This window comes from Carassius gibelio, chromosome B5, assembly GCF_023724105.1.
Source record: "Carassius gibelio isolate Cgi1373 ecotype wild population from Czech Republic chromosome B5, carGib1.2-hapl.c, whole genome shotgun sequence".
In the NCBI taxonomy this organism is placed as follows: Eukaryota; Metazoa; Chordata; class Actinopteri; order Cypriniformes; family Cyprinidae; genus Carassius; species Carassius gibelio.
In genome coordinates, this window is record NC_068400.1 from 4,692,598 (window position 1) to 4,707,678 (window position 15,081).

Here is a 15,081-nt window from a genome sequence, read left to right on the forward strand (position 1 = left end):
TAAAGCAATGGCAACCTAATCAAACAAAAAATACAATTTTAAATGACAATTTTAATAATTGAAGCAAAAATGATCTAATACCACCTGGGCCTGTGTGAAAATGTATTTGCTCCTGTATTTACAAATTCCATAGGAAGCTATATTCATTATGGGGTTCATCTAGACTAGAATCAAAAAATCAGGTCTGATTTCTGTCAACCTTGTTTAATTAAATCAGTGTTTAAATAGAAAATTTCAACAGCGTGAAGTTGGTTAAAATGTCTTACCTGGTAACACACTATGCCAAAGGTGAAAGAAATTTCAGAAATGATGAGGAAAGAGCTGACTGAAATACATTCTGGAAAGGGTTCTCAAATGCGGCTGGATTGTGCAGCAGGACAATAATCTGAAGCGGATGAGTAAATTCTATGAATGGCTCCAAAAAAGCAAAAGTGAAGTTTTGGAGTAGCCTAGTCAAAGTCATGACTTGAACCCAACTGAAACACTGTGGCAGGATCTTAAGTTCATAAACCCTCCTATTTTTCCAAAGATTTGATTACAAAATGTGTCTTTTTATTATTTTGCACAATATACAAACCAGGATAATTTTGTGTTTTGGGACAGAAGTTATAAGATATTTAATTGTTTTTCTGATCTCCACTCTATGGTTTCTGACTACTGGGTGGTCTTGGGCAGCCTGTAGACACCAGTGGACACTATAAGCTGGTGTGCCCTGACTTTCTTCTGTAGGAAAGCCTGCAGGTCATTCACATCCATCTCAGTGACCCCAGATCCGGCGGCTACAAACATTCGCAGCATGGAGTGGATCCTCTCCAAAGTCATGCTCTCCAGGTTAGTCAACATGGCCTGAATGTAGGCCCAGAACAGCTGAGAAATAAGGAAAAACAGTTTAGGATTGTTTTAGCATTACATGGCAAATAAAGGTCCTGAACAGTGTTACATTATTGCATTATGATAAAAGTACGTGTATAAATCACCTGCAGTTTCTCTTCTTTCTGCTCGGACTGTGTTGCGGTGTTGGAGTCTCCCTCCTCATCACTGTCAATGAGCATCACACTTCTGTCGGATCTCTCTCTGCAAGAGCTTGTTTCCTGCACAGTATATCGACCTCCGCCTTCCTCCCGCAGCACACCCTGCTGCTGCCACAGTGCCAACTTCCTGCGCACCATCTCTTGTGGCACACCTAGGACACTACTCAGCTCCTCCAATGTCCATGTGCCTAATGAAGGAAAGCAAATAGTAATGGGACTTCAAGCCAACAAATAATCAAGACTGTGGCATTCGCACACTAGGTAGTGCACATGCTCATAATGCATAAGACTGCTGCAGGTATATTTTTAGTTCAAAACCTGGAAAGTTAGTGTTACAAAGTTCTGTGGTTAATACAATTATTAAGTATTTTCATGTTTTATTCTACTACATAAAATACACCAGTAATAACGTTATTAACAAGTGAAACTAAATGGAACTCAAATAAGAAAAACAGTCTACCCAGTTTTTGTGTTTCTAATCAAAGTTTTGCAAACTTTTTTTTACCTCAAGTTTTCAGGGCAAATGTTTTTGAAACATGGTTGTAAGCATTGTGATGGTGATATTGAACCTGATTGTATTTAGGCTTCAAAACTTAGGTTATGTTAATTTGTGAAGATTATGACAATGAACAAAATGTGTAAGAATCATCAAATTTTGTTGGTCACAGAGGTTATTTTACCAATGAAAAAACCCTATTAGGTTTTCTGTTGAGGGAACCAGGGATTGGCTTAATTTGATTTGAGTCTGGTCCGTGCCTGATCCCATTCCCATTGATTTCTTCCAAATAGTTCCATTTTGCATGAAGTATTAAAATCCTAGCAGTCTCATTAAGGCATCTAAAGTCAGAGTGTATTGACTGTATTGTTGTTAAACAACAATACAGTCAATAAAAAAAATATTTTGGTGAATGAATTCTTCACACCTTTGTCCTGGAAGTGTAAAATGATTGCAGCATGAATGGGAGTCACTGTGAGGTTTGTGATGGTTCTGTCCTCCAGCTCCACATCCAGTGTAACAGAACCCAGATGAGGCTTCCACCTCAGAGTCCTCATGGCCTGCAAAATATTAAAAAGAAAAGAGAGAAAAAAACGATTCAGTATTTTGGTCACACTTTGGGGGGGGGGGGGGCTATAAGCATGCATATTATTAACATATTGGCTGTTAGTTAGTTCTTATAAAGCACATATTCTGCATGACCATATTGTGCAGACTGCATCCCTAATCTTACCTTGTACCTAAACTTAACAACTACCGGTAGCACTTTTTCCTGTTCCTCATGTACATACTATGTACTTATTATAGTAATTACAATAACTATGTAATAACTAGGTACTAACCCTGAACCTACCCTAAACCTAACCCTACCCCATGTAGTTACCTTGTGTTACCAGAACTTTCTAAGATAAATACACTGTAAGTAGACTATAAGTACATGTTAGTTCACATACTGTAAAATAAAGTGCAACCCAACTACCTTACTAAATATTAACAAGCAGCAAATTAGGAATTTGAGGCAAAAGTCGTAGTTAATGATTTGTTAATATTAAGAATTGGACTTTCAAATGAAGTGTGACCAGCATTTTCAGCAAAACACTGGAATAAAGTAAAATCATCAATGGCATGATTTGGAAATCATAAAGAACTGAAGAACCTAAACAAACTCTTGTCACTGCCTTGGGTAACTTGATGTTGAACATAGTATCTGGGTCTTACCACAAAACCAGTTGAGAACCAATGGACTGGGTGTACCTTGAGTTTTTCAAAGCGGTGTGTGTAGTCCTCCATGGCTTGAGAGACGACCGCAGGCAGTTCCATCTTCTCCTCCTTCAGCTGGGGCCAGAACTCAGATGAGATGATCATGGAAGACAGCGGTAATGTAGACTGTTCCTCTATAGGAAGACGACTCTCTTCCTCACGAATATTAGCGTTGATCCGCCGAGAGTCTGCTACATCCTGCAGAGAAAGACAGACACATTCAATAATATAAATAGCTAACGTTATGGAAGTAAATCCATTTGAGGTCACATGATAACAGGATGACTGATAACTAAGAGGCATACCTTTAACATCACCTCACAGTAATGCATGTGGGACTCGCCAAACCTCAGTTTCAGCAGCTCTACATTGCGAATCTCTCTATAAAACCAAATACAGAGGGAATTAAATCAAACAAGTTTTTGACATATTAAAAACCTAGTAAACAAACAGGACAACTCATTCTCTTTTGCTTTAGAATGTCTTTAATCTTTTGATATAGATCATTATAACATAAAATAATAATTTTTTCTTAATATTTAAAAAAAAGTAGTGTATAAAAAGAGAGCCTATCAACAGGCCACTGAATTTTCAAAAACTAAAACATGAGTGGTCTTTACTCAATGATTTTAAAATATTATTTGAAACATATAATGTCATTTATTTTACTTTTATTTGTATTCATAATATTTATTTATTGTATTTTCCCTATTTTTAGACTGCAATGTTGTAAATTCTAAATAAATTTGATCGCAGTCAATGTAAAGCAAAGTAAAGAAGCTGCTACTGAAGGACGGAGCAGTTCAGACTATTTGGACTGCAACAACTAACCAGCAGGCAATGAGCAAGCATTTATAATATTTCAGTCAATACAAAGGGTGTTCACAAGTCTTAAAGCTACAGCAGCAAAACAATGTGAGAGGATGATATGACTGCTTTAAACCAAACCAAAGTTAATAAGATGATTCAAGAGTATTAAGCGAAGGATTATAGAGGGAAAAAGTATATATGTTCATGTGTGCAAGGTGGATTACTTGGCTGTGCTGTAGTTGAGCTGGTGCAGAAGTCGGTCAGCCAGTACAGTCTTATACTCATTAATGAAGATCTCTTTACTTCCATAAATGCTGACCAGCAGACTGATGATGTCAGAAGAGCGCCGTTTAGAGCCAGTTTTATCTACAAGAGAGAAAGACAGTGACAGAGCTGAAATTTTGATTACCTGTTAGGAATTTCTGCAGACTGCATTGACTTGTATGTATTATACACGTATGCGAATGGCTGGTAAATTTGACAGATATATCCCACCAGAAATACCTTAAACTGCATTTAACATTATTTTCATTTAGCATTATTAATATTAATTATATTTTATAAATACCGTTATCCAGCAAAGAATCCTGAATAAATTGTCAACAATTCCTCAAAATAATATAAAAAGTAAAAAAATAAAAAACTGCTGGCAGTTAACACTAACCTGTGAGAGCATCAGTTGGATCTGGGGTCCAGTCTTCTGGATCACTCCCCTCATCTTCACTATCCTGTGTTTCCAGGGTAACAGGGTCAGCTCGTGAGAGCTCATTGGCTAGATCAGTACAACCCTCTGCATCACCCGTCAGACTGCCCACTATTTGACGCACAGTGTCCTCACGCGTTCTGTAATTTCCGACATTACAACAAAGAATTAAAGTGATAGTTCAGCCCAAAATCTAAATTATGTCATTAATAACTCACCCTCATGTCGTTCCAAACCAGTAAGACCTCCATTTATCTTTGGAACACAGTTTAAGACATTTCAGATTTAGTCAGAGAGCTCTCAGTCCCTTCATTGAAACTGTGTGTAAGAAAAAGGTAAGAAAAACATAATCAAAGTAGTCCATGTGATATCAGAGGGTCAGTTAGAATATTCTGAAGCATCGGAAATACATTTTGGTCCAAAAATAGCAAAAACTACGACTTTATTAAGCATTGTCTTCTCTTCCGTGTCTGTTGTGAGAAAGTTCAAAACAAAGCAGTTTGTCATATCCGGTTCGCGAACGAATCATTTGATGTAACCGGATCTTTTTGAACCAGTTCACCAAATCGAACTGAATTGTTTTAAACGGTTCACGTCTCCAATACGCATTAAACCACAAATTACTTAAGCTGTTAACTTTTTTAATGTGGCTGACACTCATTCTGAGTTAAAACAAACCAAAATCCCGGAGTAATTCATTTACTCAAACAGTACACTGACTGAACTGCTGTGAAGAGAGAAGTGAAGATGAACACCGAGCCGAGCCAGATAATGACTCGTTCACGAGTCAAGAACCGGTTGCATCGGTTTTTGGATCACCAGTAGTTCTTTTGGACAGTTAGATTCAATAAACGGGTTTATTTGTATCGAAATGTATTTTCGATGCTTCAAAATATTCTAACTGACTCTCTGATGTCACATGGACTACTGTGATGATGTTTTTCTTACCTTTCTGGATATGGACAGTATACCGTACACACAGTTTCAATGGAGGGACTGAGAGCTCTTTGACTAAATCTAAAATATCTTAAACTGTGATTTTTGGGTGAATTATCCCTTTAATTACTTCAGTTATGGAACTAGTTTACAAACAAGCACAGCTATCTTGATACATGCAGCCCCACTGACCTGAGATATCTGCGAATGGGTTGGCAGGCCACTTGCAATATCACCATAGAGGGGTCCAGCTCTCTTAGAGCTTTGATGGCAGAGATGTATACAGTGATAATGTCAGATGTGTGCACTCCTGAAGTGGGAAACAAAAACATGATGAAAGTCAAAACATTTTCACACATGGGTATGAAAATAGCAGTGTCCTGAATCACTGACCAGGATGCAGAAGTCGTGTTTCAAAGGCTGATTTAAGGGAGGCAAGAAGCTGCTGTCTCTGATTGGTCCGTTCAAGACAGAACTTAAGATCCTCAATAGCAGGAATAGACTCTGGAAAATCTGCAACAATTAAGCAGAAATTAATTTCCCATGAAACAACCAAGATAAGATTACATGTAGTATGATACATTAATAGAGTTTCGTTCTCACCTCGTATGATACTGAAGAGCTCCTCGATTCTCATGTTTACATAGATACGGCAGAAGAACTGCTGCATGTGACAGTGCCAGCGCTGGAGGAGAGCATTGGTTGGCTGACCCCCTGTGCCTTCTGTAGGTGTGGCATCACTGCCTACCTCTTGCACCTTACTGGCAAACACCCTACTCAGCCATCCCAAAACCTGCCCCAACCACTGGAAGCACAGTGATTTATTAGTGTTATTTTAGATGAGAGTCCATCAATAAGACTAACCACAATTTCTTAATTAACACTATTTTAAATGGACACTTCAGGCTTGAATATTAAAATGTAAAAACCAAATCCACCATATGCTTGAAGCAAATTAGCTCAAAATCTTGCTTATGCTCACCAATGAAAACCAACAACTAAGACTATTTTAATTGGGTTAGTTCACCCCAGAATCTAAATTATGTCATTAATAACTCACCCTCATGTCGTTCCAAACCCGTGAGACCTCCGTTCATCTTCGGAACACAGTTTAAGATATTTTAGATTTAGTCAGAGAGTTCTCAGTCCCTCCATTGAAACGGTGTGTATGGTATACTGTCCATGTCCAGAAAGGTAAGAAAAACATCATCAAAGTAGTCCATGTGATAAAAGAGGGTCAGTTAGAATTTGTTGAAGCATCAAAAATACATGTTGGTCCAAAAATAGCAAAAACTACGACTTTATTCAGCATTGTCTTCTCTTCCGTGTCTGTTGTGAGAGAGTTCAAAACAAAGCAGTTTGTCATATCCGGTTCGCAAACGAATCATTCGATGTAACTGTATCTTTTTGAACCAGTTCACCAAATCGAACTGAATCGTTTGAAACGGTTCGCGTCTCCAATAAGCATAAATCCACAAATGACTTAAGCTGTTAACTTTTTTAATGTGGCTGACACTCCCTCTGAGTTCAAATAAACCAATATCCCCGAGTAATTAATTTACTCAGCCAGTACACTGACTGAATTGCTGTGAAGAGTGAACTGAAGATGAACACCGAGCCGAGCCAGAAAACGAACAAAAGATTGACTTGTTCTCGAGTCAAGAACCATTTCTGTCAGGCGCGTCTGATTCGAGAACGGAGGAGCTGATGATACTGCGCTTGTGTTGTGTGATTCAGCGTGAAGCAGAATGACACACAGAGCATCTGAACAGAACTGGTTCTTTTGGTGAATGATTCTGAACTGATTCTGTGCTAATGTTATGAGCGCGGGTAAACCGAAGGCTTGAATCAAGGACAATCATCGCAAATGACATCCTTACGTCGAGCGCAAAAGAACAGGTGAACCGTTTTCTTCAACCGGTTTATTGAATCGAACTTTCCGAAAGAACTACTGGTGATCCAAAAACCGATGCAACCTGTTCTTGACTTGTGAACGAGTCAATCTTTTGTTCGTTATCTGGCTTGGCTCGGTGTACATCTTCAGTTCCCTTATCGAGTGGGTCTCTCGACATTACGTATGGGGAAATCCATTTCCTCTAAATTATGAAGTCTGATTGAAAAACTGTTTTGCTTGCAAATAGCTAAAAACCTCAGAATCTTTTTTCTTCACTTGAGTCTGGTTTCGCCGTGGATTCATGCATACAGAGCGGAAAATTGTGGAAAATGACCCCCTCTCGCATTCCGGTGATTTTTACTCTTAAAATGTCACTTTGCCACATGTGTGGTGGGCCCATTGATTTCCCGGACACACATGACCAGTGGGTGCTGTGCCTGAGTCGGGCTCACGCATAGGCGGCATTCGAAGGATCGGGATGTCTTTCCTGTGAGGAGCTTCCCATCGAGATCCTTCATGCAAGGCTGGCTGTTACCCGTAACGGTGGCCCTGTATCTCCTGCCTCTCCCCCGTCCGCTGCCATCGAGCTGTGAACCGGGAGACTGCAGAGAGCTCTGTTGACAGATTCTGTCGAGGTACTGGCATCGGCCCAAAGCCCACGCCATCCTCACGTGGAAGATCCCCTCTCATACTCTGAGGCCAGTTACCGCCCTCCACTAGAAGCGTGGGAAATGGTCTAGTTTGGATATGACGAGGACGACGCCATGTCTACTAATGCCTCAGACCCGGGAGCATGGTTCGAGGCCCCTCCTGAAGCCGCCCCCGCCTCGCTGGATGCGGAGCTTACGGCAATCCTCACGGAGGCGGTGGCAGATATGGAATTGGAGTGGACAGCCCCCAAGGAGCTGCCGTCTAAGAGATGGATGGACGGTTCCTTCCTCGGCACGGGCTGTCAGGCTGAAGCCCCACAGAGACCCGCGCCCTTTTTCTCTGAGGTCCACGAGGAACTCACCCGGTCATGGTGCTCCCCTTTCTCAGCCCAAGCCAATGCACAGGGGACCCAGCTGCTGACGACAGTGGAAGGGGCGGAGAAATTAGGATACACGCGACCGCCTCCCGTCGAGGATGCTATCGCGGCCCACCTGGCGTCTTCTCCCGGCTGAAAAAATGCCTCTTTGCCTTCTAGGCCATGTCGAGCTACTGCTCACATCGCCGAGAAGGCATACAAATCGGATGGACATGCAGCATCTGCCCTCCACACGATGGCAATCCTACAGGTCAAACTTGGCTCCTGGGGTCCCTGGACGATTGAAGCCCGGACCCAGAGTGGATCAGGAAGCTGCGCACGGCGGCGGATCTCGCTCTCGCAGCGTCGAAGAAGGTCACACAGAGAATCGGCCGCAATATGAGCAGCCTTGTGGTCCTGCATTGCAATCTGTGACTGACGCTGTCCGGCATGCGCAATGCCGAAAAGAGGCAGTTTCTGGATGCGCCGGTGAGCCCCACCAGTCTTTTCGGTGTCGCGGTGGAATCTCTGTCTGAGAAATAGGCCGAAACGGTCTCATCCCCCCCCCCCCCCCCTGCAGCGAGGTCCAGGTCTTCTTCAGCGCAGCGCCCGGCGGGATATATCAGGCGCACGTTCCCGGGCGCAATAGAGCGCCGTGAGCCAGAGCCACCGTTCTGCCAGGGGCAAGCCCCGTTTTGGTACTAAACCTGCCTCTAGCAGCAAAGGGCGCCCAGCTGGCAAGGGGGAAGAGAGCACGGGATGTGTTCGTCGGACCCGCGCCGAAGAGGGCGTGTTCCCGCCCGGAGTTCGTCAACAATGTAAATGTTGTGAGAATGAAACCGCTGTGTTCTGTTTCAATAAACATGCATTACATGCCTCAGCAAATGAGCTTTCTTCCTCCCTCTACTATTACCTGCTACATAAGCAAAGCCTCTCCCCCGAGAGACGCTTCGCAAAGTGGAAGCTCGGGGAAACCCGAGGAGGTGACTATGTATGTTCCCGTGCAAGAAGCCGCGGACGAGTCACCTGCCATTCATGTAGCGGTCAATGCTTCCCCGGTGGCTGGTGCGCAGACCCTGTATTGAGTCATCTGAGCGCGTGGGCAAAGCTCCCGGCGGCATCTTATTGGGTGATCAACACGATAAAACGTGGCTATACGCTCCAGTTCACTCGCAAACCACCCTGCTTCGGTGGTGTGATTATGACAGAAGTATCAGAACAGAGCACCCCGCTGCTACGGGAAAAAATCTCCTCTCTCCTGGCCAAACAAGCAGCAGAGATAGTGCCCGAGGAACGAAGAAATTCCGTGTTCTTCAGCCGTTATTTTCTAGTTCCGAAAAAGGACTGAGGTACAGTATTGTTCAAAATAATAGCAGTACAATGTGACTAACCAGAATAATCAAGGTTTTTCGTATATTTTTTTATTGCTACGTGGCAAACAAGTTACCAGTAGGTTCAGTAGATTCTCAGAAAACAAAAGAGACCCAGCATTCATGATATGCACGCTCTTAAGGCTGTGCAATTGGGCAATTAGTTGAATTAGTTGAAAGGGGTGTGTTCAAAAAAATAGCAGTGTGGCATTCAATCACTGAGGTCATCAATTTTGTGAAGAAACAGGTGTGAATCAGGTGGCCCCTATTTAAGGATGAAGCCAACACTTGTTGAACATGCATTTGAAAGCTGAGGAAAATGGGTCGTTCAAGACATTGTTCAGAAGAACAGCGTACTTTGATTAAAAAGTTGATTAGAGAGGGGAAAACCTATAAAGAGGTGCAAAAAATGATAGGCTGTTCAGCTAAAATGATCTCCAATGCCTTAAAATGGAGAGCAAAACCAGAGAGACGTGGAAGAAAACGGAAGACAACCATCAAAATGGATAGAAGAATAACCAGAATGGCAAAGGCTCAGCCAATGATCACCTCCAGGATGATCAAAGACAGTCTGGAGTTACCTGTAAGTACTGTGACAGTTAGAAGACGTCTGTGTGAAGCTAATCTATTTTCAAGAATCCCCCGCAAAGTCCCTCTGTTAAAAAAAAGGCATGTGCAGAAGAGGTTACAATTTGCCAAAGAACACATCAACTGGCCTAAAGAGAAATGGAGGAACATTTTGTGGACTGATGAGAGTAAAATTGTTCTTTTTGGGTCCAAGGGCCACAGGCAGTTTGTGAGACGACCCCCAAACTCTGAATTCAAGCCACAGTACACAGTGAAGACAGTGAAGCATGGAGGTGCAAGCATCATGATATGGGCATGTTTCTCCTACTATGGTGTTGGGCCTATTTATCGCATACCAGGGATCATGGATCAGTTTGCATATGTTAAAATACTTGAAGAGGTCATGTTGCCCTATGCTGAAGAGGACATGCCCTTGAAATGGTTGTTTCAACAAGACAATGACCCAAAACACACTAGTAAACGGGCAAAGTCTTGGTTCCAAACCAACAAAATTAATGTTATGGAGTGGCCAGCCCAATCTCCAGACCTTAATCCAATTGAGAACTAGTGGGGTGATATCAAAAATGCTGTTTCTGAAGCAAAACCAAGAAATGTGAATGAATTGTGGAATGTTGTTAAAGAATCATGGAGTGGAATAACAGCTGAGAGGTGCCACAAGTTGGTTGACTCCATGCCACACAGATGTCAAGCAGTTTTAAAAAACTGTGGTCATACAACTAAATATTAGTTTAGTGATTCACAGGATTGCTAAATCCCAGAAAAAAAAAATGTTTGTACAAAATAGTTTTGAGTTTGTACAGTCAAAGGTAGACACTGCTATTTTTTTGAACACACCCCTTTCAACTAATTGCCCAATTGCACAGCCTTAAGAGCGTGCATATCATGAATGCTGGGTCTTGTTTGTTTTCTGACAATCTACTGAACCTACTGGTAACTTGTTTGCCACGCAGCAATAAAAAATATACTAAAAACCTTGATTATTCTGGTTAGTCACATTGTACTGCTATTATTTTGAACAATACTGTATGCGCCCCATCTTAGACCTGAGATTACTGAACAAAGCGCTCGGGAAACGCACGTTCAAGATGATAACTGTGAAGCAGATCCTTGCGCACATTCAGCCCGATGATTACTTCATTGCAGTGGATCTAAAGGATGCATACTTCCACATCCAGATAGCCCCCCATCACAGGCGCTTCCTGCGTCTTGCATTTGAGGGTGTGGCGTACCAGCTCAAAGTGTTGCCGTTTGGGCTCGCTTTGGCTCCCCGTGTATTTACAATGTGCATGAATACAGCATTCGCTCCCCTGAAGCTCAGTGGAATGCGCATACTGAACTATCTCGAAGGTTAGTCATCGCACGGTCGAGAAGCGCTCTCGAGGAACACAAACACAGACTCCTCGCCCATTTGACAGGTTTGGGGCTGTCTGTGAACATTCAGAAGAGCACACTGCAGCCGCGCCAATATATCACATTCCTGGTTATGATACTGGACTCGCGCACTATGATCGCGAAGCTGTCAGAGCCGAGAATCCAGTCGATTCACAATACACTAGCCCTCTTCATTCAAGGCAGAGCTATCGCCTTAAGAACATTTCAGAGGTTGCTCGGTCTGATGGCGCGACCATATTCGAGCAGGGTGCTGCTACGGGCAGAGTGGTCAGATGTGTAGTGGTCACTACGGATGCATTACTATCAGGCTTGGGAGCCCTATGCGATGGCAGACCAGCTTTCGGTACGTGGCCAGGGGGTGGGGAGATGTGCTGGCATATAAACTGCTTGGAGATGGAAGCGGTTCATCTAGCGCTGCAGAGTTTCCTTCTGTTTGTGAAACACGGTCATGTTCTCATCAGAACGGATAACACGGCGGTGGTGGCGTACATCAATCGCCAGGGAGGTTTGCATTCGCGATCCCTGCAGGGATTAGCGAGACAGCTGCTGTTATGGACGGACAGGGTACTTCTGTCGATTCAAGCAGTGCACGTACCGGGCAGTTTGAATTGTGGAGCGAACATGCTGTCCAGGGACAGCATTGTACACGGAGAATGGAGGCTCCATCCGCAAAGATAAATATGATCTGGAATCTGTTTGGCAAAGCGGAGATCGACCTCTTTGCGTTGCAAGAGAACGCCCACTGGGGGGGGACGTGCTGTCCAGCCACTGGCCCAAGGGATGGAAGTATGGTTTTCCCCCAGTCAAGTTAATGCCGCTGGTGCTGCAAAAGATAAGGGAGGAGAGATGTGCGTTGATCCTGGTAGCACCCAAATGGCCCAACCAGCCGTGGTTCCCGGAACTGGTGAACATATCGCGGCTTCCCCCGTGGCGGATCCCGCCGAGAAGGGACCTCTTATCCCAGGCGAGGGGCACCATATGGCACCCCAACCCAGAGCTTTGGGACCTGCATGTGTGGCAGATCAGCGTGGAGTAAATCAGCGAGTGCTGCAGACAATAGCAGAGGCTAGAGCCCCTTCGACGAGGTGTTTATACACTCTGAAGTGGAAAGTATTTGCTAACTGGTGTGTTGACAAAAATGAGGACCCCAGGAGTTGCGATATCTCCATTATTCTGACCTTCCTACAGGAACGTCTGGATGCTGGCAGTTCCCCATCTACAGTGAAAGTCTACGTGGCAGCTATCGCCGTTTTTCGTGACTTGCTAGACGGCCATTCAGTGGGGAGGCACCCCCTGATAACGAGCTTTCTTCGGGGAGCTAGGCGGCTTGTCTGGGACCGGTCGTGCTTAGTGCGCTGTCCGACCCACCTTTTGAACCTGCTTATAGACCTGTGTGCTTATAGACAGAGTCAGTTATTTTAGTAATAGCAATGGTTGAGGTATTCATTCACTATCTAATGTGGCCCCTTTATTATGCCCGCATTGTAAGCCGGCAGTGTATTCCCAAGCACCAACATATTGCTGCATTTTCCCCATATCACACCAGTGTTGCTTATCTGGGTGCACGGGATTAGGATGGTGTAGGAGCTGATTTGGATATCTGCCAAGAGGGGTTTCAACCAGGTCCGGTACCCGACCTAGAGCTAACACGCTGTAAGAATTAGTGCTTATGCTCTTCTGTGGCTCGATGCGAGCTGGGCCGGACAGTATTTCCCACACGGCGGGGGTTTTATTGTTCCCCACACGTAATGTCGAGAGACCGACTCGATAAGGGAACGTCTCCGGTTACTCACGTAACCTTAGTTCCCTGAGAGGAGGGAACGAGACATTACGTAACCTGCCATGTGTAAAACCTTCCAGCCTCATAACTCTCGTTCAGTCGAAGATTCTGAGGTTTTTGGCGCCCGTCTTCTCCTATATTGATGTCTGTCAGCCAATCAGGTGAGGGCGAGGGCGCCATTGGCTATTTGCAAGCAAAAGAGTTATTCAATCAGATTTCATAATTTCGAGGAAATGGATTTCCCCATACGTAATGTCTCATTCCCTCCTCTCTGGGAACTAAGGTTACGTGAGTAACCAGAGACGTTCTCTCTTCACAGCAGTTCAGTCAGTATACTGTTTGAGTACATGAATTACTCCGGGATATTGGTTTGTTTTAATTCAGAGGGAGTGTTAGCCACATTAAAAAAGTTAACAGCTTAAGTCATTTGTGGATTAATGCTTATTGGAGACCGTTTCAAACGATTCAGTTCGATTTGATGATGTTTTTATTACCTTTCAGGACATGGACAGTATACCATACACACAGTTTCAATGGAAGAACTGAGAGCTCCCGGACTAAATCTAAAATATCTTAAACTGTGTTCCGAAGATGAACAGAGGTCTCACGGATTTGGAACGACATGAGGGTGAGTTATTAATGACATAATTTAGATTTTTGGGTGATCCCTTTAATCAATGTTATGATTTTGTCAGCTTTTTATTGTACAGTCCTGTTTTTTAGGCAAATATTATGTACTTGCAAAAGTTATTACAATGAGTAGATAATAACAACGTAATAACACTGATCCTAAAGTCCATTTACATTAAATTAGTTACTTTTGTATTTGTACTTGTTTTTGAAATTCTTGGTTAAGTACACTTCATATGAGCATAGTTTAAAATGAAGTGCAGCTGTTATTTTTAGGATTGACTGTTTCTTAACCAATCAACCATTTCAAATAGAAAAATTCTCACTAATTTGTACAGTGTATTAAAAAAATATATTATAATAATATATTATAAAATATATTATAAAAATATATTATCATCTTCTTATATCTAGTTCTCGTGACCCCCTGATCTGCACATTTTGTATGTCTCTCTTATCGCATCAGATGTTTGTTCTATTCGAATGAAAGTGCCCTGATGCCACAGGATATTCTGCCATGATTCCAGTTTGAAGCAAATGTATGTTCCATTCAAAAGTGCACTGAAGAGTTTAAAATGTATTTATTTACCGAGCTATATGATGTCACACTTGTCTGTGTGTGAAGACACTGTGCAGTGCAAATCTGTGAATAAATGTTCCAAAGTAAAGTAAACTTCAACAGGTTTCAGAGCACTTCTAATGAGCTGATAATCTGAATTAGGTGTGTTAACAAAGAGGGACATGCAAAATGTACAGAGCTGGGGGGTGCGAGGACTGGAATTGAGAACCGCTGATCTACCCCATATTTATGGGGTCTTTTACATATGACTGCTGCACAGACTTTGGGTTCAGGATCTGCTGAACACCCCCAAACCCATAATAAAAAACTTGAAGTGTTTTTACACGTGTAGAACTTTTCAAAAGATCAAATGTTAATGTAATGATATAAATTATCATTATTTAAAGCTGCCACACATCAGAATTTGCACACACTTCTAGTCGTTCTAGTTGGCAGAGGTTTTGTGCAGACAAATCAACCTAATTTAAAATCTACATGAATCAAGTTACACATTTCGGACTCTTAATGGAATTTTTACATAAATTTAAACCCTTGTGCATAATTTGAAGCATCAACATTCAAGATCATATCAAATTAAACATCTTCTGCTTTGTAACTGTTTGAAA

At 42.7% G+C, this 15,081-nt stretch overlaps 1 protein-coding gene across 1 annotated transcript; it reads right to left on the minus strand.

The window, feature by feature from the left end:
- Positions 1 to 530: 530 nt before the first annotated feature.
- LOC127958694 (anaphase-promoting complex subunit 2-like) lies at positions 531 to 6,059 on the minus strand. The gene is made up of 10 exons (XM_052557662.1): positions 5,840 to 6,059; positions 5,630 to 5,749; positions 5,429 to 5,546; positions 4,262 to 4,440; positions 3,822 to 3,963; positions 3,093 to 3,168; positions 2,782 to 2,985; positions 1,955 to 2,087; positions 978 to 1,219; positions 531 to 867 (listed from the first exon to the last, which is right to left on the minus strand). The coding sequence occupies exons 1-10, from the start codon at positions 5,904 to 5,906 to the stop codon at positions 655 to 657; spliced, it is 1,494 nt and encodes a 497-aa protein (XP_052413622.1). The 5' UTR covers positions 5,907 to 6,059; the 3' UTR covers positions 531 to 654.
- Between the last annotated feature and the right edge of the window lie 9,022 nt (positions 6,060 to 15,081).

Coding starts and splice junctions, on each gene's coding strand:
- LOC127958694 (XM_052557662.1), bottom strand. CDS start 5,906: ATGCAGCAGTTCTTCTGCCGTATCTATGTAAACATGAGAATCGAGGAG. Junction 1,220..1,954: donor TTTACACTTCCAGGACAAAG/GTGTGAAGAATT, acceptor TTCCTTCATTAG/GCACATGGACATTGGAGGAG. Junction 868..977: donor AGAAAGAAGAGAAACTGCAG/GTGATTTATACA, acceptor CTTATTTCTCAG/CTGTTCTGGGCCTACATTCA.